Below are 22049 nucleotides of genomic sequence, written 5' to 3'. Positions count from 1 at the left end.
ACTAGGGCTTCTCTCCTGTCTCTAGATTAAGGCAGTTATCCCTCCATGGGGGATGTGTTCGCAAAGTCCTTTTGTGCACCAGGGATACATCCTGGCTCCACTGTCTGAGGTCCCTTAGACTGCTCAGTCCTTCTGGCTGAGACCCATATTCAGGGGGACCTGAGTCAGTCCCATACTGGCTTCCCAGCTATCAGTCTGGTGGCCCATTAGCTCCTGCTTGTACAGGTAAGCAGTCTCTATGTGTTTCTGCCGCCTGGTCTTGTCCTCTCCATCTGCATCTGGGTTCTAGTTCTACTCAGTGTTTATGTATGGGTGTTTGATCCTGTTTCCAACAGGCATTAGTTGAAGGCTCCATGGAGAAGTTAGTTGTTGATCTCACTCTCCGGGAAGAGCATTTATGATAGCCTTTCCACGGATGTTCCAATTGTTAGTTGGCAGCAGTCTTGTAGTTCTCTAGACCTTTCTTTGTGTTCAGTTTTATCTTCAAACCAATATTGGCTCCCTCTTTTATGTTCTCTCTCTGTCTCTGTCTCTGTCTCTCTCTCCCTCTTTCCTGTCTTCTATTCCTAACCAGGCTCAATCTTCCTGGTCGCACATGTTTTCCGTTTGTCTTCCTCGTTTTCTCCTACTTCTCTCTCCATTCGCTGCCCCCCCCCCACTTCCCCTGAGCTCTGGGGGTCTTGTCCCTTCCCAGTTCTGTGAGGGACTTTATATGAATCTCTTAGAATACACCTTGTATCCTACTTCCTCTGGTGGTGTGAATTATAGGCTGGTGATCCTTTGATCTAGGTCTAAAATCCATATATGAGTGAGTACATGCTGTGTTCCTCGTTTTGTGACTGGGTTACCTCATTCAGGATGGTTTCTTCAAGTGCCATCCACTTGCCTGCGAATTTCAAGATACCATTATTTTTTTCTGCAGAGTAGTATTCCATTGTGTAGATGTGCCAGATCTTCATTAACCTTTCTTCAATTGAGGGGCATCTAGGTTGCTTCCAGGTTCTTGCTATTACAAATAGTGCTGCTATGAACATAGTTGCACAGATGTCTTTGTTGCATGGATGTGAATCCTTTGGGTATATGCCTAAGAGGGGAATTGCCGGGTCCTGTGGTAAACTAATTCCCATTTTCCTGAGGAACCGCCATACTGATCTCCAAAATGGCTGTATGAGTTTGCACTCCCACCAGCAGTGGAGGAGTGTTCCACATTCTCCACATCCTCTCCAACATAAGTCATCACTGGTGTTTCTAATTTTAGCCATTCTGGCAGGGGTTTTCCCATCTCTTCACCCCCTTTCAATCCATTTGGTTTCCCTTTTGTGTGTGACATAGGTGGTAATAGACTCAAAGACACAATGATGAAGGGATAGTCACAGCAGAGACAATAAAAGTAAATGTTATCTATCAATGGTGCTCAAGTCTTAGTAGAAATATGAAAGGCACCACTTTTGATGCCTATCATTGCAAAAAGAAAGAAAATAGTATTTATTTAGCTTGATTTGATGGTACCTGCCGGTAATTCTATCAGTCATGTTCCTGGAATGCCTATATGGCCCCTGTTTTAATACAACAGGAATAACAACAAAACAATAGGACTGTTGTACTTGGATGGATAGTCTTTGTTGCATATTGAATGGTGTATCAGTGTGATGCTTGACCATGAAGCTGCTCAAAACTGTTTTCTGTCCCTCCTTACTCCTGCACAGGTCTTTATACTGACTGAATTATTTGCCAATAAATTAAAAGCAGTAGTCCCTTAAATGATAAACAGTCCCTCTTTTCTCTCCTTTTTCTTAATTCTTCAGGAGTAATAAGGGAACAGTGAGAGTGGTGGCTCCTTCAGTAACCCATATCCAAATAACTAAGCAATAGTGAATGAATGATACCCCTTAGAGTACATATAAGTTTAATATTGAAACAACAAATAGAAATCTCTGGGAAAGGAGATTTGGTATTACATGTTTAAAAGGAGTAATGCCAAAAACACCAACCAACCAACGAAACAAACAAACCAATTTTGTGTTTATACACATTCTTAAGTAAGAGTTCTTAATAAATCATGCGACTATGCATGGGTTTTGTTTTGCTTGATTTTTCCCCAAACTGATTTTGCCTTCTAAAAGAGAAAACTCTGTATTATCTTGTATTAAAATATCTGGTATTAGGTCTGAAGAAATTGTTGAGCAGTAAAGCATGTTATACTGTTCTTGTAGAGAGCCTTAGATCAGTTCAAGCATCCATGTCAGATTTCTTCACAGCCAGGGGTTCTGATGCCTCTAGCCTCCACACTACAATTTGAAAGTTAGATTGACAGCTGATGACTTGTCCACTGTTCCTTGCATGCCAACGATCAGCAATTAAGAGTTGCAGTTCCTTCATTTGCAATAATTTTATACTTGGTGTTTGGACTACCTTCACCACTGCATGTAGGATATTCATTGTAACTGCCTGGGTATACTCTCACAATGTCAGCTTTTGTAAAGTCATTTCCTCTCCACAGTTGTGCTTGTATAGTCATCAAGTAACATTTGTGCTCTAGATGCCCAAATTAACCCTTCTGTCTGTCTCCCCTGTCTCATTATTAGTCTTGTGTTTGGTATTCTTATGAAGATGGTGAGGTTTATTATATCTTATTGTACTTGATAGGTAAGAAGTTATGTAGGTGAATTGAAAATACCCAGCATCAGTGAGAGAGTTCTCTAACAGAAATGGAAATCTTGGGAGGAGTCTTAAGTGTAAATTCTCCATGGAAGACGTTTTGTCCTTTAGTTCATTAGCCACCTATGAGAAAGGACAAACTTAAGGACTAAGAGGCTGTTAATTCAAACTATCATTTACATGCATTCTACCTTGTAGCTAGATGGCTGTCTTCAGATTAGAAAATATCCCATCTCTTTCCCTATTTGAAACAAGCAGAGGAACAGAAAGCATACATAGCACAGCATAAAGGGATGCCTGGACCCCCTGCCTCAGTAAAGGAGCAGAAGGCAGGCACTTCTGTTACACATGAGCACAATTTAATATTGTAGTGTACATCAATAGATAAAAGATGAGAAAATGGAGGATATATATATATATATATATATATATATATATATATATATATATGCTACTTCATAGCTGTCTCATCCTTGGCTCTGCACTGAAATGGGAAGCATCTCAATTGCAAGTAGCCTTATATTCAATGCTGATATTCTGTTACTTTCCCCTGTGGTGATATCTGTTTTATTTGACTGGCCCTCTCCAAGGTTCTTCAATAACTCAGAAGCAAATTTGAAGATCCATATAGTGTTTCCATTGACAGCATGTGTTCTATAGCAAATATGGACAACCTTATTCAATAAAGGGCTAACTGGTGTATATTTTATGTTTCACAGACCACAAAATCCATGTCCCAATTAAAATCTGTTCTTATAGCACAAAAGCCACCATAAATGATGCATAATGACTGAGAGTGGCTGTGTTTCCATAGGACTTGGGACTGAAATTTGAAGTTTTGGCATTGTCATGTAGCATAGTATATTCTTTACTTTTAAAAACCACTCGAAATATGAGAACTGTCTTTAGCATTAGACTTGTGATGTTACTTATAGCCATCAGAGCTGTGGTTCGTACCTTCGCAAGGCATTTCTGTGTTCTTTTATTGGTTCTGTCTAGCAGTTCCTTGAACTGGAATGAGTTAATTTATCTATGCTTGCTTCAGTTTCTTTACCTGGAAACCTAAATAGGATTTGATATAAACTGGATTTATATCACCTGGAATATACTAGGCTCTCAATAAATGCTAGATGTTATCAATATTCCGACCCCCAAAATATATTTGCTTTATCTTATCTGAAGACTTGCTTTCCTTGCTTTCCTTTTACCACTGTTTTATGCCCTTATTAAAAGATTGATTCTGGTAAAACACATGAAATATTTCAAAGGTCTTCTTGAAATGTTAATTATTTTAAATAATTGAATATATGATATTTTACTAGTAGCCTCAACAATGGTTTTTCTGGTAAATATTAACACCCAGGTTTGTTGGGAGTTTGTTTATTTATAGAATGCATAATTTTCAACTCCCAATCTTCTAGCATATAGGTAACTGAAGGAAAAATGAATAAACATAAACATTACTTTTTAACTACCATATACTGTTAAGCTCTCTTACCTCATGGCAAGCTGCCAGAAATATCCCTCTGACCAAAAAGTTTTTCTATAGAAAGTCTGCCATTAGAAATCCATTTATGTTAACAAGCTTCTATTTAAGATGCTAATACATCAGGCACCATTTAATTCTCCAACTCAATTTCCCTGATAAACTCTTACACAGTACACAACATGTAGGTAGTTGGGGCAAAATCAATTAACCATATATCATTCATGAGTTTGGAGGAGAATACCTACTTATCTTATGATATCCATCCCCACACTCCCCAGAAATTATTCCATAACTATAAAAACCTAAAACAGTAACCTTGGGCTGAAATTATTTAGAAAGAATGCTATACACTTTGAAGTATATGTGAACTCTGTGGTTTTATTTCATTGTGGGAAACTTGTTGGATATCTGTTCTGACAATGAGATAAGCTAACACGATGAGTGAAGCCTATGGAACGTTTTCCAAGAATACTTTTAACTTTAATTGCAGGAGTTTGATTCGGCTTTTTTTTTTCCCCTCTTCAAAAGACTAGGACCTGGAAGTCCAATAGTTTTCTATTTTGTCTTACAAATGTTAGTCCCTGCTTAGTATATTTGTTTCACACCCCCAGCTCAGTTCAGGTTTACTAGTGATTTCTTCTAAGGTTCCTTTTTGCTCTCTTGCATGTTTTTCTTCTTTTAAACAAGAGCATCTGCCTTCATCACTTCTCTTAGAACACTGTGCTTTCTATTTATACCTTCTTTTAATCTCTTTGGAATAATATCTTGATTCTTTTTACCATGCTTTCTGGCTGTGAACAACCTTATAGACCATTATTTTAGTGACCATCTGTTGGTGTTTCCAAACACCATTAACTCCATTCAATTAAACCACAATCAAACAAAACATGCCATCAGATTGGGGCTTTCTAGGTGCTATGGAGTACAATACATGTTGTTTAGGCTTTTATTACATCTGTGGAGTAAGTTCTTTGTATAATGGTTTTATTTCTCATATTTCTGAATCACTCGTGACATTACTATTACACTTACCCAGAAATAGTGTTTTCTGCACAGTATGCTATTCCTACCCTATTGCACAGGCCACCTATATAGTCTTTATTCCCTCCTGTTGTTCCATGTTCATTTGTAAGAGCAGTTTATCAGCCCAGGACATGCATTTTTTTGTAGATTCCTGAGAAGGGATTTTGTTTCCTTCTTTTTGATAAGTGAGCCGTCTTCTAATTTCATGTCATGTGCAAATCCATACATCTTGCACATGTTCTTAATCGAGACCTTGATAAATTATGTGAGAAAGATTGAATCCAACACTGATTTTTCTTGCCTTCCACTTGTCATTGCCTTCTAAGCTGTCAGCTTCCATTTACTACTTCTGATGACCTTGTTCACAAAACCAATTTGACTTTTCTACTTAGGCCTTTCCCCAAAGTGTCCAAATGGACGTGCCTGGTCCAGGCTTGTATGAAGAACAGCATTTATTATTGTGAATTAAATTCTGTTCTTTTTTCTTTTTAACAATACAATTGATTTCTCTCCGAAGCTGGTCTGTTTAGCATGCTTCTGTGGGGCTGATCTTGAATGTTACCCTCATCACATTCCTGTTCTCCTGGAGATCTAACCATGGATTTTCAGAGTTGCTTGGCACCCTTTGAATCTTCTTTGATAATCAAATATGTTTAGATCTATGCTCTAATCATTTCTATTCCATTGTAAATGTGGATCTTCAATTTGTCCCCTCATGCCTTTATGTGGGCAACTCACTTTCTTTCAAGTGACTATGCTGATTCAGAATGATCTCAGCTTTGTTACTTGCTGAGAACTGTATAGCTTGGAACTGGTGATTTAGTTTAGTGGTGGAGTGCTTGCTCAATAAGCCCAGCACCATAAAAAGTTTATGATCAATGGCTGAATGATGTCCATACATGTAAAACAAATACTAAAATAAACTTTGGTTTGTTTGTTTGTTTGTTTTTTGTTTGTTTGGGACAAGGTTTCTCTGTGTAACCCTGGGTGTCCTGGAACTCGATTTGTTGACCAGGCTAGCTTCAAACTATCTCTGCCTCCCAAGTGCTTGGATTAATAGCAACATCGCCCAGCTTAAAACACTCTTTTAAATTATATGATAAGGACAGTCAAAACTAATACCAAATGACACTGAAAACTAATATCAGAGTTTTGCCTGGGTGGTAGGAATAAGAAAGGGGGAGTGATTATGTCTTGGTATGGTGGTAGTTACATGGTTATATCAATCTGTTAGCAATTTAAACTGTACACCTAATATGTGTACATTTCAGTATTTGAATTTCCATTATATATAGAAAGAGAGAATGGACACACACTCAAATATGCACTAAGTTGTACTCTAGATCTGACTGTCTTTGAACTGGTTGTTTAGTGGTTTGTTTCTATTTCGGTTTAATTTACATATAACTACAATACCATAATTACTACAGACATTTAATGGCTTTGGAGGTTTACGTTAGCCCCGTTCATTCATAATGCCATTCCCTGCCTTGCTAGTTAATAGAGAGCATACTTTAAGTTTTAAAAGTAATATACGCAAGTATTATATCACATAGAAGGTTTTACCCTCAGCAAGAAGCATTTGTTTCTTTGGGAGATCACTTGTTACTAGTTGCTAGCAGCTTTTTCTTCAGTTTTAACAGAGATCTTTAGTTAAAATTGAAAATTTGAGGAAGCTCTGATGAAGCCATTGTGCTCAGGTTTTTAAGATTCTAAGAAATTACATCCTTAATCTGCTTCCAAATTGGAAACTTTTGAAAAGATTTGGGCCTTGGATTAGGTATACTCAACTGATAAAGTGTATGCAAATATTATAAAATACAACAGACTGTGAAATCCAAAACACCTGTTCCTAAGCATTTAAGATAAACTACATTAAACTTGTATTATATTTAAGTTAGTAATTCTCAACCCTGGTGAATTGCAGTACAGTCATCAATAATAAAAGTGCCTAAGACATTGTTCAGTTACTAGATATAAAAGGAGTATCCTAATTAACAATATTTGATACAAGAACAAAAGCAGAGAGTAAGAATCATTCCAAAAATGATATAGCTAGGAAATTAGCATGCCACAACTTAATGGATGTTGTTGGAAGGTACATAGTTCAGAGGTCAGACATATACATAGTGTATATAGGCTACACTTAGTATAGTAAGTAGTATGAGATATATGTTCTCAGTTACTTAATTCTTTTCCTTGATCTTCAGCTTCAATAGAGGGGAATAATGGTGTTGCCAGATGGATGCTACACAGACAGTGAGTTTGCAGCACTCCAGAGAAGCCCTAAGCTTAGAAAATCCCTAATATATTATAATGGACTCAAAGCAAAGCTACATAGCATTTGCCCTGGAGGAACATACAATTTGTTTTTAAAACAGACAAACCTACCATTTACCTTAGATGGAAGCTCTGTGTCATATAAAACTATTGCTATAAAAATAGGCTTTAAAATGTGTAAAATTGTGAGAAGCCCATAGAGAATTCTTTCACATAACTATGTGCTAGCCATCAGGGAATAGTTTTGCACAAAAGTATAGCAAAGAATATTAATTTATGTGCTGTTTATTTTAATCTGTAGCATCTCCAAACACTTTTGGGGGGGAAGTCAATAACAAATAGGTGAACTTTAGTGATAAAAACTGAGCTTTACCACCTACTGAATGACAAATACCTTGGGAAAAATGAAGCAGAAGGTGTCAGCTGCAAGTTTCAGTTTGTCATTTCGCAAGACCACATGAAATGCACTTGCATTGTTACTCTCTCATTTGTTATCTAGCTGTGAACATTTCTTCCCCACCTTCATCCTTCTCCTTTCTCTGACTTCTGAGGAGAGCACTTGGTGCATGGAAGTACTTTCACTTGGTGGATGGAAGTACTTCCTGTGAAAGGGAAAGCAAGCAGACCTGCGCTGAAATCCCCAGAACCTACATCAGAGCCATCCACAGTCAATTAGATGTTTATAATCCCAAAACACCTATACTGAGTTGAGAAGGAGAGATGATAGGCAAATGTCCCAACGCTCTGGTACCAGCAAGTCTCCTCTTGAATAGGATCAAGGGACACACACAACAACAACAATAACAAAGAATTTTTCTCCAATATGGTGGAAAGACTAACACTTGAAGTTCTGCTCTGGATTATATGTGTGCTGTGGCACGCACACACTCACCTTTACACACCACACACACACACACACACACACACACACAAAACTGGGGACATTCCTTGAGCATTTCACATAGGTCCTCAGATTATCTTAAGTCTATTTATTCCTGATCATCCAGATTCCTTTCCTGCTTAACCATCTCTACCTAAGCCGAGTGTTAGTGATTATATTGAGTTTCAAAATACATATCCTCTCCACTCCCTCTTCTCTTTCTTTTGTTACTCAGACAAATATATTATGTTCTTAGACATTTTTCTGCCTGCTGTTTTGCCTCAATGCTATTTGGCAAGCCTCTCTAAAACTCAAGTTTGATCATGTAACATGGCTTCCCATTGCTTTTTATTGTGTTGCCCAATATGGTGGCCACATGACATATGTTCTATTAAACACCTGAATTCTAGGAAAGTGTAAAAAAGGAAATATGCACTAGATGTATAAGACTAGGCCTGATAAAAGTATGTCAAATATATTTTAAAAATATTTTTTCTTTAATATGAATGATTTGGGGTTCGTGTTTAGATCCCTTCATATACCACATTTGCGATGTCTTGGTTTTCTTATTCCTATTTGAAAAAGCATACAAAATTTAAAGTATATAATATATGACTTTAATTATCCTAGCCACATTCTGTCTATACTGAGCAATTTAACTACTTTATTCCTCTTTTCTTTCTTTTGGAAATGCTGTGTAATGATCCAAATATGCCATTGATCTTAATGTTTAAAAAGCACGGCCATCTTTCTCTAATTACTGGGAATGTTCCCTCTATTCCATTTTCATCAGATATTGCTTCTGAGAACCTCTGCTTCCTTTCCATTTTTACTCAGCTTCCTGTCCTAGGTAGCATATCTTAAAAGGATAAATATTGAAGAAATTTCAAGTCAAACGAAGAGCATAGTGATTTTAGCTTCTTTTCCTGTAAGAGAAATTTTCCTATAATGCAATACTGCCCACTTAAGGCAAAGTAGGATTTAAGTTTAATCTTGGATTGGAATGGGAAGTAATATTCTCCTCCTTACCTCTCCCTCACCTTTATCATCCTTACTACTTACAAAACTCATACTCTAGACCCTGTACAGTTAGCTCAAAGGGCCCACCTAGTGAGGGTTCTTTGCAGCAGTTAGGCATTTTGGCATGAGAAAGCTCAGGTCTCTGTAACATTACTGTCAATTGACACTTTATTATAAATCAAGTTATGAACATCAGAAGTGTGCATGATGGCCAGAGTTGTCAAAGGTAAGGTATAATGTCTTAAATGTTGTCTCTGTTAGGGAATTCTATGAGTATCCTTTGAGTACTCGCCATTCTCATTTCTTTCCTATAAGTAAAGCCTTTAGGCATGCACCAGCATTCTAAACAGCAAAGAAGACTTTTTGGCTGATGTTTTTCCATATAAAATGTGGCCTTTCAGATGTGCTGGTCACCTTTTCTTTATAGAATGTCAGCATTTCAAAATGAGTAAAACATATGGATTAGGTAAGAATTGAATGCAAATGTGTTTTGCAAATAGTGCCTTTTGCGATAATCACAGATGATCGTTGAATGCTGAAGGTATTAATACAATCAGTATTTAACCTTGTATACCTCTGCTTCATCAAATCATGCCCTGCACATTGATTGCATTAAGCCAGGTCAGTGGTTTTCTGGCTTAGGAATATCTTAGAAGAATCTTAACAGGAAGGCTGCAGTAGCTGATCAGCTACTGTTTATTTGCATACTGAGTGTGTCATCAATAATACAAAAGACAAGGTCTTTAAGTTGAAAGAACAGTGGGATTGGCATGAATTTTGCTTAATGGTGCGTAATAAGCAAAGTAGTGTGTGATGCCAGAAACTGACAGGACCCATTATATTAAAACAGATATATGTCTTTAATTTAAGGGTATTATGTAAATCTGACAGGAGTTTTTCCCTATATTTTCCTGTAGTTTAACTTTAATTGCCATAAGATTAATTCTGATTTCTCTCGTCCTCCAGAGGGTGATGAGACCGGAGTGATGGATAATCTTCTGGAAGCCTTACAGTCAGGTGCAGCATTCAGAGACCGCAGAAAGCGAATTCCAAGGAATCCAGGTAAGACTCCATCTAGCTGTCATTTTCTGGTAAATGTGAATGTTCTATGCCAAGTCCCGCTTCCAAAACAGGAAGAGTAAACTTTCTTAGGAAGATTTTCTTTTTTCAGCTGATCTCAATTGGTGTGTAGAATCTGTGTAAGCCCATAGTGTAAAAGTTTTAACCCTGTAAATGTACCTTAAAATAACCATGTGTTTTGAAAAACTCAGAAATAAGGACTCCCACTGGGTTTAATATTAAATATTTTAATTGTTGTTTTATGAGCATGAGGCTTGGGTAGAAGGTGATTAAAAATGATAAATGTAATTAGCTTGTTTCTACAGTTCATTTTTGGTTTTCACTGTACTGGATTGCCCATTATTGTTGTTAATAATGGGAGAATCTCCGTGATCCTCAAAAATCAGAAAATAATGGATTAATCTTGCTGTTGTTGCTATTGTTTTTGGTAGTGGTGAATTTTTTAAGTTTACTTTTTTATTTTATTAGCAACAGATAAAGTTATGCTATGAAAACTGGTATCAGTGGGGAGACACATAAATGAAGCAACATAAGTGGAACTAGACACTCATACTTCTTTTTTTCAGATAGTATGTGTGAATAGTAATTCCTCTGAGGGCAATCCCAATAAGTTTGTCTGATCACTCCATCCAAGATGATCACTTCCTCATATGTTCCCATCATATCTTTCTTGATCTAGAAAAAGAGAAATAGATATATTAATTTTGTTTCACCTTCATGAAATAGAAAAAAATTTTGGAAAAGTAATGAAAAAAGAAAAATTAATATTAAGTATAAAAATGCTATTTATATATATTGGTATAATTTGAGTTAACTAGCCTATACTACTCCAAAGTGTTTTGTGTATGAACTTAAAGTTATTTTATGCTGGAGGGATAGAATTTGGTAGTCACTGAAATTCAACAAATTAGAGAAAGAGTAGTACACACTGCTGAGTTGTCCATTAAAGCTTTGGACAATAGTGAAATTCATAGCTGAAGCCTTTTAAGTTATATTCATCTTTTTCCCATTTGGATAAATTTCTTGTTTGGTCAATAGTTCATATTCCATTTTGCCCTTCATGGAAGACTTATAGGCATTAGCTGAATGTGATGGTTGGATTGAGAGAAGAAAATTATTTTGATTGGAAGGTGAGACTGCATTATGTAGATAGTCATTAAAGATGCCCTTTAACACTTTTGTGAAACTTGAAAAAAGAATTTTTTTAAAAAAATCTGTGTTTGTATGTTTATACAACAAATGTTAAGCAATATTGTATGGCAGAATGTTAAGAGAAATGCCCAACAACAAGTAACAAGTGATAGTAGTAGGGAACAGGTAGATTTCTTCCATTCACTGAGATTAGTAGCACAAGTGATAGTAGTAGGGGACAGGCAGACTGAAATAATTTTTTTAATCAGTGCATTTCTCTTAATACATTTTGTAAATTAAATCCTGTTCTTCTGGACCATCAAAAAGTATCATTATCTCATTATCTTCTAGTCTATGTATTCTACATATACTCATTTTCTAAAACCCTTGTTTAGTAAGTCTCATATATCATACTAATTCCAGACAGCCTACATAAGGCAGAGAAGTCATTGATTTAGTGGTTACTGTATGTTTGATACTCAAGGAAATATAGTATTGTTGACTAAAGCACCAGGAGTATCTTCATGAACACTGTAAGTAATCTAAATTGTAATGCTCTTTAGTTTATACCTAGATTGCCCCTGCCTTTTTGCCTCTTTCTGGAAGCAGGGCTAGAGACTTCTGCAGGTTTCTACCTGTCTTTCCTTTCTTAGCTAGATCATCATTGCTTGCCCACTGCGTAGTTTCTTAGTTCCATGATTTGGTTCCATTCCGATATAATATTGAATAATGTTCTGAAAATTTCCCCCACTCTACAATGGAATTACTAGCCCTTTAGTGCAACTGCCATTTCAATATGGCAGGATAAAAGCCAAAAAGCAAAGTTATGAATAATACTAATTGCCTAAGGAAGGAATAGTGTGAAAAGACAACCCAGTCCCCAAAATAACCACTTTAAAATACAGCCAGCTGACCAGAATAATGCAAATGATATTAGGCATTAAACAAGAGGTGTTAATATATACGACTTGGGGCCTGGAGAGGTGGCTCAGTGATTAAGGGCACTGACTGATCTTTCCAGAGGTCCTGAGCTCAATTCATAGCAACCTCATGGTAACTCACAACCATCTATAGCATGATCTCATGCACTCTTCTTGTCTGAAGTTGTACTTGCAGATAGGATACTTATATACATAACATAAATAAATAAATCTTGAACAATGTGAATTTAGAGGAATAAGATAGCTTCCCTTACTGTATATGCCAGAAAAATGACCATAGAAGAAAATTATTGAGGAATGAGTAGGGGTTTTAATAGTAAGAGTTGGAGGTGAAGGTCATGGCCACAGTAAAATGAAATGTCATAAAGAAAAACGTGGAAATAACAGCAAAGCCTTTACCACAATAGCAAATAATGTAGTACAGAAGCCAGATAGGGTATAAAAAGCCTATGAATAGGGAGAAACTCTGAAAAATAAGCTAGTGACACATTATGAAATGCTAGATTCAGAAACTAATATATGAACATGAAATTTTTTACACAGTGAAAATCTAAGGTTTTTAAGCACTAGAAACATGAGCAATGAGATGTATCAGGACATGTACAGTACAGCAAGGGATACATGAGATTATCACACACATACAAATAAAGAGAGACTTGCCTTTAAGAGCTTTGTATTGCCTCTTTAAAGAATATCCTTCCTCAGGACCTGAGCAGATGGCTCTGTAAAGTACTTAACTGTGCAAGCATGAGGACCAGCCTTTGGATTTCCACACCCATGTAAAAGCTGGGTGCAGTGGCTTGTGCTTATAAACATAAAGCTGGAGGAGATATGGAGACAGGAAGATCTCTGAGATTCACTGAGCAGCCTGTCTACTTGAATTGGATCAGTGAACTCCAGGTTCAGTGAGAGACCCTATTGGGGGCAGGCAAGAAATTTTAATGGGTAAGGGCACATGCAGTCAAATTGAGTTCAGTCCTTAGTACCTTCATGAAGGAAGAAAACAACTGGTGCCTACAAATTGTCATTTGACCTCCACACTTGCGCTGTGGTATTCATGATCTCCCTATATACAAACTAAATAAATAAAATATTGAAGAACTTTTAAATAGAAAGGAGAGAGAGAGAGAGAGAGAGAGAGAGAGAGAGAGAGAGAGATTGAGGAAGACATCCCCTACCTCTGACCTCCACATTGTATGTGCACACACATACACAAACACACACACACACACACTTGCACACAATACTTGTCCAAAACATACATCCACACAAATAAAGTAAACAAACAGAGTATTTTTCAATATTATTTTCTCTTTTCAAGACAGGATTTATCTGTGTAGCTTTGGTGCCTGTCCTGAAACTCACTTTGTGGACCACGCCGGCCTCGAACTCACAGAGTTCTGCCTGCCTTGTCTTCCAGGTGCTGGAATTAAAGGCATGTACCACCACTGACTGGTCATTTTTCAGTATTGTAACAGAATTGAGAGGAAATATTGAAGCTATAAGAGCAGATAGTATGACTTCAACTGTAGAGTTTTATTAAATGCCTCCTTAGCGCCATATACAGGTTTAGATAGTATAGCTATAAAGCAAAATCAGATATTGCCTTGAATAGCTACATACCTTTTTAGGAAAACAAGAATGTAGTCTTTTATAAAGGAATAGTGTATCTGTGTTACATAGGAGTTAGAGAAATTTCCTTTAACCTCTGTCATTTCTCCTTTGTGTCCCTAGAATACAGCATTTCTTCCTCAAAGTTTGGTACATAAAATACTATATTTCCTTAGTCAAGCATACACTTCTGAGGAAAAAGAAGGGCATAGAGCAAGACCTAGAAAAATGAAAACATACTTAAAATATGAATACACAATTCCACATTGCTCTTTACTACTAAATAGCAATAGAAATCTAGAACTGGCTTTTCTGCTCCAGCCAAACCAACAGCTTCTTTCCTTGCTCACTGTAAATAAACATAAGTGTGTGTCTCTGCAATAGGTAGATATCTAATATAGCTACTTTTGTTATGACTAGAGTTTAATATATAGTTTTGGTATAAATAATACTCATAAGAGAAACAAAGTGAAGAAACCAACGAACAAAGTAAATGTTTTATTGGCTTCAGAACAACACAGAGCAACTGAGAAAACTGCATTTGAAAAACTAAGAAACTCAGGAGATACTCACTCCTAGTTTTTATGTATCAGCAATATAACAGTATAAATGAGATGTATAATTTACTATTTGAGACTAGATAGGGGGACAAGCAATAATGTTATATACATCAGAGGAAGAAACCATCCCTGTTAGAGAAAAATTATTTCTAAATAAAACTCATTTTCCCAGTCCTGTATTTCACGTACATAACAAAATGTTTTGCTGGCTCAGCCTCCTTCTATCCACTCAGCACTTCAGCTATGGAAAGGGGTCTCAGAAGCATTTCTTGAAGTTCTCAGGAGCTACTTCATGAACAAAAAGATTCATGCATTACTCTTTCCCTTATAACACATATCTCTGTGGCTGCTGCTTGCTATAGCAGTTGGGACACTCATCGTATCAGAACTTCATGGTCATCATGGATGAAGTGAGGACAGGATGCCTCTCTCTTCTGTAATTGTACTTTGTAGTTGTGCCTAGTATCACTTCCTATGTCTCAGAGCCATACCGAATTTTAGAGGACCAGAATTCTGTTTAATTCATAGCTCTTTTCATCAGATGTAAGTCACATTAGGCAAGTTCCAGAGATAATCCTGTGATGCATACCATGTATCATTGGATAGCACCATTATTCCTTGAAAACTAAACTCTTGGGAATATTGTGTTTCTCATTTTAGTATTTTTAGGTCAAGATTGCTATTCATTTGAAGTGTATTTCACTCAAGATGACCTCTCTCCCATGAAGTTCATCAGTCTCTATTTTATAATAGTGAAATATTATATTAGCCTACAAAATGCTTTTTAGTGTGTAGATTGTTCATTATCTTGTACTTTACATTGAAATTCTGATAAATAAAAGTACAACTGTACTACCTTGTCTTTTGTCAAGTTGACACAAACTAGAGTCATCAGAGAGAAAGGAGCCTCTGTTGAAAAATGCCTCCTTGAGTTCCAGCTATAAGGCAGTTTCTCTGAAAACTAGCTGCAAGGCATTTTCTCAATTAGTGACCCATGGGAGAGGACCCAATTCATGGTGGATGGTGCCATCCCTGGGCTGATAGCCCTGGGTTCTATAAGAAAGCAGGCAGTGCAATTGGTGTTAGCAAGCCAGTAAGCAGAACCCCTCCATGAATTCTGAATCAGTTCCTGCCTCCAGATTCCTGCCCTGTTTGAGTTTATGCCCCAACTTCCTTCAGTGATGAAAAGCAATGTGGAAGTATAAGCTGAATAAACCCTTTCCTCCCCAACTTGCTTTTTTTTTTCGTGGTGCTCATCCTTAACTAAGACAACAACAACCTTTTAAACAAAAGTATAGCATTCATCCAAATAATATTTAGTACTCAGGTACTAGGAACTAGCAGGCAGTATTAGGCTCTTGAAGGACAATCCACAAGACAGAGACTGAACCTGTAGTGACATTTCAGTTTTAAATCATAACAATGAGTTTGAAACCACTCTAAACTATAATATCATCCCACTATGTTTTAAATAAAAAAGGATTTAAACATCAGAAATTTATTAGTAAACATAAAAATCATTTTAAGAATGTGTCGAAGGGGCATGGCAGGGATGGGATGAGAATTTGAGACAGGATAGATTTCAGATTGCAATGAATTCCAAAATGTTATTAATTTTTGTATCCAAGTACCTAAGGTTTTTTTTTAGCCCTCCATATAAATCATAGAATGAAATGTATACCTATATTCATTGTATAATATTTGCTTTTCTTAGTTTCCTTTTATTTCATTTCTCAGTGACAACTACATGTTACTTTCAGAGCACATATCTATTGATTAATAAGATTTAGGTTTGCACTAATGATGCTAGAAATAGAGCATTACTGTGTTGTATGTTTTTGATCATTCTTTGACCACTAATGAAACAAGTTGAGCACAGAGCATTTCTGCCTGATTGATATGCAGAACTGTTCTAAGCAAGCACTGATGATGTTCTCTGCAGAAATTTCAATCACTTTCTGCTTGTCTATTCTAATGCAATACACTCATCTGCCTGTGTACTTCTTCATTTTTGATCTCTTTAAGAAGGTAGGAGATAAGGGCAATGCAGCATGCTTTGTATGAAAATATGGATATAGCAGGCATTCTTTAGATATTGAATTATGGGAGAAATTAGAACAAGCAGTTACTATGTAGCAATAAATTCCTCTTGGTAGTTTTGCATCCAAGTCAACAATTCATAATGAGACTAACATTGGGGAACTAAACTCACATGACCACCTGCTTGTTTACAACTTTTCATTTGGAAATAAATAGTTGGATATATATGAAATAAGTCTAGTTTAAGCAGTTGTAAATGCAACTACAAACACTGCCAAAGTGTCTGTCAGACTGAGCACCTAGAACCTCTAGAAAACACAATGCTTCAAAAATTATTCTAAAATCTGACCCTGATTATGGCCTCATCTCTGTCTGGTTTCTTTTGGCTTCTTCTCCTCTGTTTTGTTTTGTTTCATTTGAAACATGGTCTCCCTGTGTAACAAGTCCTAAACTTTCTGCTTCAACTTTTGTAATAATAGGAATACTGCCCTGTGTTTCCATGCATTGCTGAGGAAAGTTATGAAGTTTGAAAGTTATGGCTGGTATGAAATTTCTTTAAGATAGAGATGATGGTATGTGGTAAAAATTGCTACAAGGAGTATAGTCATATTTTGCTTTAGAAGATGGAAATTTACTTTTAGCCTGTAGTGACAAACTCATTGTGATATATGCTCTGGATAATTGCTTTTTGAATCCTTTGCAATAATGAAAAATATTGAACCCACCACAAAGTCTCTTCACTATACCTAAAGCTATTTGTGAAATTTGAAATTTAGGCATGAAGGAAATACAAATATGAGTTTACATCACTATGAATGGAATTCTATGAAAGCAGAGTTTATTTTATAGGGGAACTTGAATGCCTCCTGTATGGTATCTTCATATGACCTTTCTATTCAGTAATGTTTAATCTTGACAAGTGGAAAAAAAAAACAGTGATATTCTATCTTTTTAAAAGGTTGACTCTATATGTCATTACTCTTATACCTGTTGTGATTGAACTTGACTTCCACTTGTTTGTTTTCCTCAAATCACATTTTGTTCCACAATATTCCTAAATACCATCAGAAGAAAATAAAATGAAAACTGGAATGACAGAGCCGTTTTACCATCTTCCCATCAGCTTTTGTCAGTCTGCCTTCTAAGAGCAAGAAGGTAGCTTCAGAAATAGTGAGCCTTTCGAGATGACATTAAGTGATTAATTCTGCTTTCAACACTCTCACCAAATTACTCAGGAGAATGGCCCTTTTTGAAGTTTCAGGGTTTTTAATCTGCTGGGTAGGAGCATCCTGAGAATTTCAACTGTTTGTTTGAAGGCCTTCTGGAATCTAGATGGTATTTTCCTTTTCCACTTGGGAAGATCTTAACTTGAGATTTCAGATTTAGTGGCCTGTTCTGTTGTTTATCTAGCATAGATGTGGTACACTGTGGGCAAGCACTATAGTACTCTCTGGGCAGTGAACGAGGAACTTTTTTCATACATTATTTACAATTCTGCAGTGCTTTCAGGAAGGCAAGGTACATTCTGGACACAAAGAAATGAAAAAACAAAAGAAGTATAAGGTTTTCATATAGTTGTTAGGAAAGTTAAAAGTACTGTGCATTAATTTATTCTGCACTGAAAAATTATGATAAATACTAGCTACTTAGTAGACTATAACTATCAATCGAAAGTAAATGTTTACTTTTGTTCCTAATAAAGTGATTGATATATTGTCTTCAAGTATGTGAAAGTTGCCTATAGTTAAGAAGTATAATTCTGTATGTATAATCCAATATTGATATTACATATGTTTGAGACAACATGTCAATTACATATATCAGTAATCCCTTAAGTGATAGCATCATGAAAATGAAGGGGCTTCATATAATTAATATATATATATATATATATATATATATATATATATATATATATTTGGTCAGCTTATCAACAGATGGTTAGGATCAAGCATAAGCACCAGTGAGGAAAAATAAGACTTAAAATTCCTACTGTGTATGTGTAGATTCTTATTTTTTGTGCAAATTTAAATCAACTATTTTATTTTTCATTTTATTTGTGTGTGTGTGTATGTGTGTGTGATTTGGTGTTTTGCCTGTATGTCTGTGTAAGAGTGTAGGCTCCCCTGGAACTGGAGTTATAGACAGTTGTGAGCTGCTAAATGGGTGCTAGCAATTGAACCTTGGTCCTCTGGAAGAATACCCAGTGCTCTTAACTGCTATGTCATCACTCCAGTCCCTTAAATTAACTTTACTCACCAATAACAAACTTTAATGTTTGTTAATGGCCTTAGGAGCCTCACATGGAAGACCCAGGAGATGCTCATACTTAGTAATGGAATATAACAGATTAGTGAATAATGGGCCAAAACAGAAATAAATAAATTTAGAAATACAATTCCAACATAGCCAGATTTTAGGAAACTAATAGAAATAATGAAATTTTGAATTCAAGTGTGATATGGTTCAAGAAGGACACATGAAAGGACTAATGATCCCATCTAGCAATTTGAGTATTTTTTTCAGTTGCCACAAATAGCATTGTTCAGTTTGCATGTCTTATTTAGAACTTCCTAGTAGAGAAGTATGCGAGGCGCAGAGAAAGCATTATGGCCAAGTGAATGCTGTCTGCCCAGCACTCTGTATTATGCATTATTCTCATGCTTACATATTTGATCCTTTATGCTTCCTCTTCTTTGCACACTTGTGGCTCTTGCACAACACTTGCCTTCTTCTCAGATGCTGCCATAGAATAGTTCTGCTACTTTCATGCTCTCACTTTCACAAAACCATTCCTCATCTCCATGTTTTTCAAGCTGATATTCCATACACTGACTGTGAGTTTAAAAAAAAAAAAGTTAAATCAGGGAAATCTAGTTATGTCAGCATTGTTTGCTGCTTGGAGTCAGTTTTATTTGTCATTCTGTCCTTGACAAGAGGACAAGAGGGTTGAGAATGACAATACATATTGTTTTAAATAAATTCTTACTTCCTGAAAAATAATCATGATTTGGGTGGCAGGAAGGAGGCAATGGTATTTGAAAGGAATAGAGAAAAATTTCTGAACAAAATTATTGGCTTTATATTTTGACCTTATTGCCAGTGTAAATGCTTGTAGAAGTAGTGTGTCTTGTTAATTGTAATAATTTTGTACTATTATACCCATGATTAATATTGACAAGTATGCAGTAGCTGCATATTTTATTCTCTAAAAATCACATGCACTCACACATGCACACACACACACACACACACACACACACACACACACACACACACACACACACACTACCCTCAAAAGGGAAAGTGCCTGCTCAGAGTACACATTTGTTTATAGGTTGGCAGATATTCATGTATTCCGTGAAAAGGAAGAAGTCCTAGATTTCTAAGAACAAGTGGGTGGATCTATTATTTTACTTTTGTCTCTCAAAATCATCCAAATAAAATAGTAATGCCTACTAGGACAGGTCATAATTAAGTTCTGTTCTAAAGAGAAGTCTTTATTACTAGGTATATTAAAAATTTGTAAAAATTAGGCCCTCTTATAAGATAATTAATATGTTCATATTTGTCTGATATTTGGAAAAGCAAGCTTTTTTAAATCTCTTCTTCTCCCCTTTTTAATGTAAAGGTTAATTTTGGTTATAGTGAAACTCTGTAGTGTGTATTACCTGTTTACCTAAACTAGTGTGATGCTGGAAAAGTACTTTTTTATTGTGATTGTGTTAAATGAAACTATGTAAGAAATATTTTTAGAATGTGTGACTTCATTTTAGTACTTCACTTCTGTTCTCTACCATTGGTGGCTTTTGATCTCCTACTTGTCCAGATTATAAAAGTTACTTGTGACTTTAAAACTTTTTAAAAAGAGGTTCAGTTTTCAAAGGTGGTGTTTTCTGCCTTCTTTTCTGGACCATGAATATATGTCCTGGCATAATTACAGGTAAAGGGTAGTATTTCGGTGGAATTTATCAGTGGGTATCACTTCCTAAGTATCCAGAGCTGCTTTTGTACCAATTAGCTATGACCTTTTCTTCTAGCCTTGGGGTTGGAGATTATTAGAGGCAACCATTTCTGAATTATTTTTTTCTAATATTAGTTTAAGCAAATTTTCTTTTAGAGCTCTTCTTTCAGAGTGTGTTTTTTCTCCCTTTAGCTGCATCTTTCCACTATGCTGCTAAATCTTTCACAAAGGAATTAAACATGATGTTTCTAGAAACATCAATAGCCTGTGACCTTTTCTGAGTGTCCTACTTCAAAAATATTGCAGCTGCTGTTATTTCTTTTACATGTCATCATGCCTTCTTGTTTTTTGTTTTTGTTTTTGGCCATGCAAGTTTGAGCTTTAAGGTAGAACCAAGTTCTTTTATCCCTAGTTGAAGTCTCTGAGATCTTGACTTTCTAATTGATACAAAAGCCTTAGTGAGGTTGAGACACCCATCTATCTTCTTTGTCAACTTAGTTCAGCTTATTAACAGCTGACTGGAATAAAAGAGTCATGGTGAGAGTGATTAAATAAATAATTACAAATCAGTTTTTCATATTAGAAAAACAGAGCTCTGTGACTATCACCATTAGATGTGATGTGTATCATTAAACCTGAAAATTGTGAAGAGAAAGACCAAATCTATGATTGTCCAATTAAAGCAATCTTTATTTAATACTGCCTAGAAGGTCTGTATCAGGGATTCCTAGAGGATAGTACTGAGTTAGGTTACTTGCGTCCTCCTAAAGGCAGGGTCCTCAGGCTGTATGGTACTTTCTGCCTTCATCCCACTGGGGGCAAGCACATATCCTGACATACTTTCTCCCACCCTACATGTGATCAAGCAGTAAACCTTGTTTATTGAAGCTTAAAGCACATGAATCGTTATCTTACAAGAACAGCCCCCAGCATTCCAGTAATTTATATGCCCTTGGGCAAGTAGAGCTCATAAGTTAACTTTAGACCTTACAGTGTTAATCCTAAAATTTGCAAGAGAAAAACCAGTTCCACAATTTTGAGCCAAATTTGAAGCAAGTTTTAATTCATTACCGGCTAAAATTACAGTCCACTCTAGGGTTCCCAGGTAGTGACTGAAAGTCACATATTGCAGGAGATTAAAAAGACAAAAGCACAAGGCCGCCGAATTTTCCATCAAGTTCAATTAGGGGCAAGCATACATCTTGACATAGTTCCTGTCCACATTCCTCCCACCCACATGTGATCAAGCACATCCACTGTAGATAGGTCAAACAAACAAAGTCAAACAGGAACTTAACTGTCTTAACTGCAAACAAAACTCTTAACCTGCAAGGTATATTTTTCCTGTTTTGGTCTCCCATTAACTTGCAAT

General features: G+C 36.2%; 1 protein-coding gene across 1 annotated transcript in view; it reads left to right on the top strand.

Annotated features, from left to right (window-relative positions):
- Diaph2 (diaphanous related formin 2) overlaps positions 1 to 22049 on the top strand; it is a gene marked incomplete at its 5' end in the record, with an annotated part of 564399 nt that overhangs the window by 422526 nt on the left and 119824 nt on the right. Inside the window, one exon of the mRNA XM_051179135.1 lies at positions 10317 to 10412. Coding sequence (XP_051035092.1) covers positions 10317 to 10412 — 96 coding nt within the window. The remainder of the gene's footprint in view (positions 1 to 10316; positions 10413 to 22049) is intronic.

Source organism: Phodopus roborovskii, unplaced genomic scaffold, assembly GCF_943737965.1.
Source record: "Phodopus roborovskii unplaced genomic scaffold, PHOROB, whole genome shotgun sequence".
NCBI lineage: Eukaryota > Metazoa > Chordata > Mammalia > Rodentia > Cricetidae > Phodopus > Phodopus roborovskii.
The sequence above is the reverse complement of the archived record's forward strand: the minus strand, read 5'-3'. Positions and strand labels throughout refer to the sequence as shown.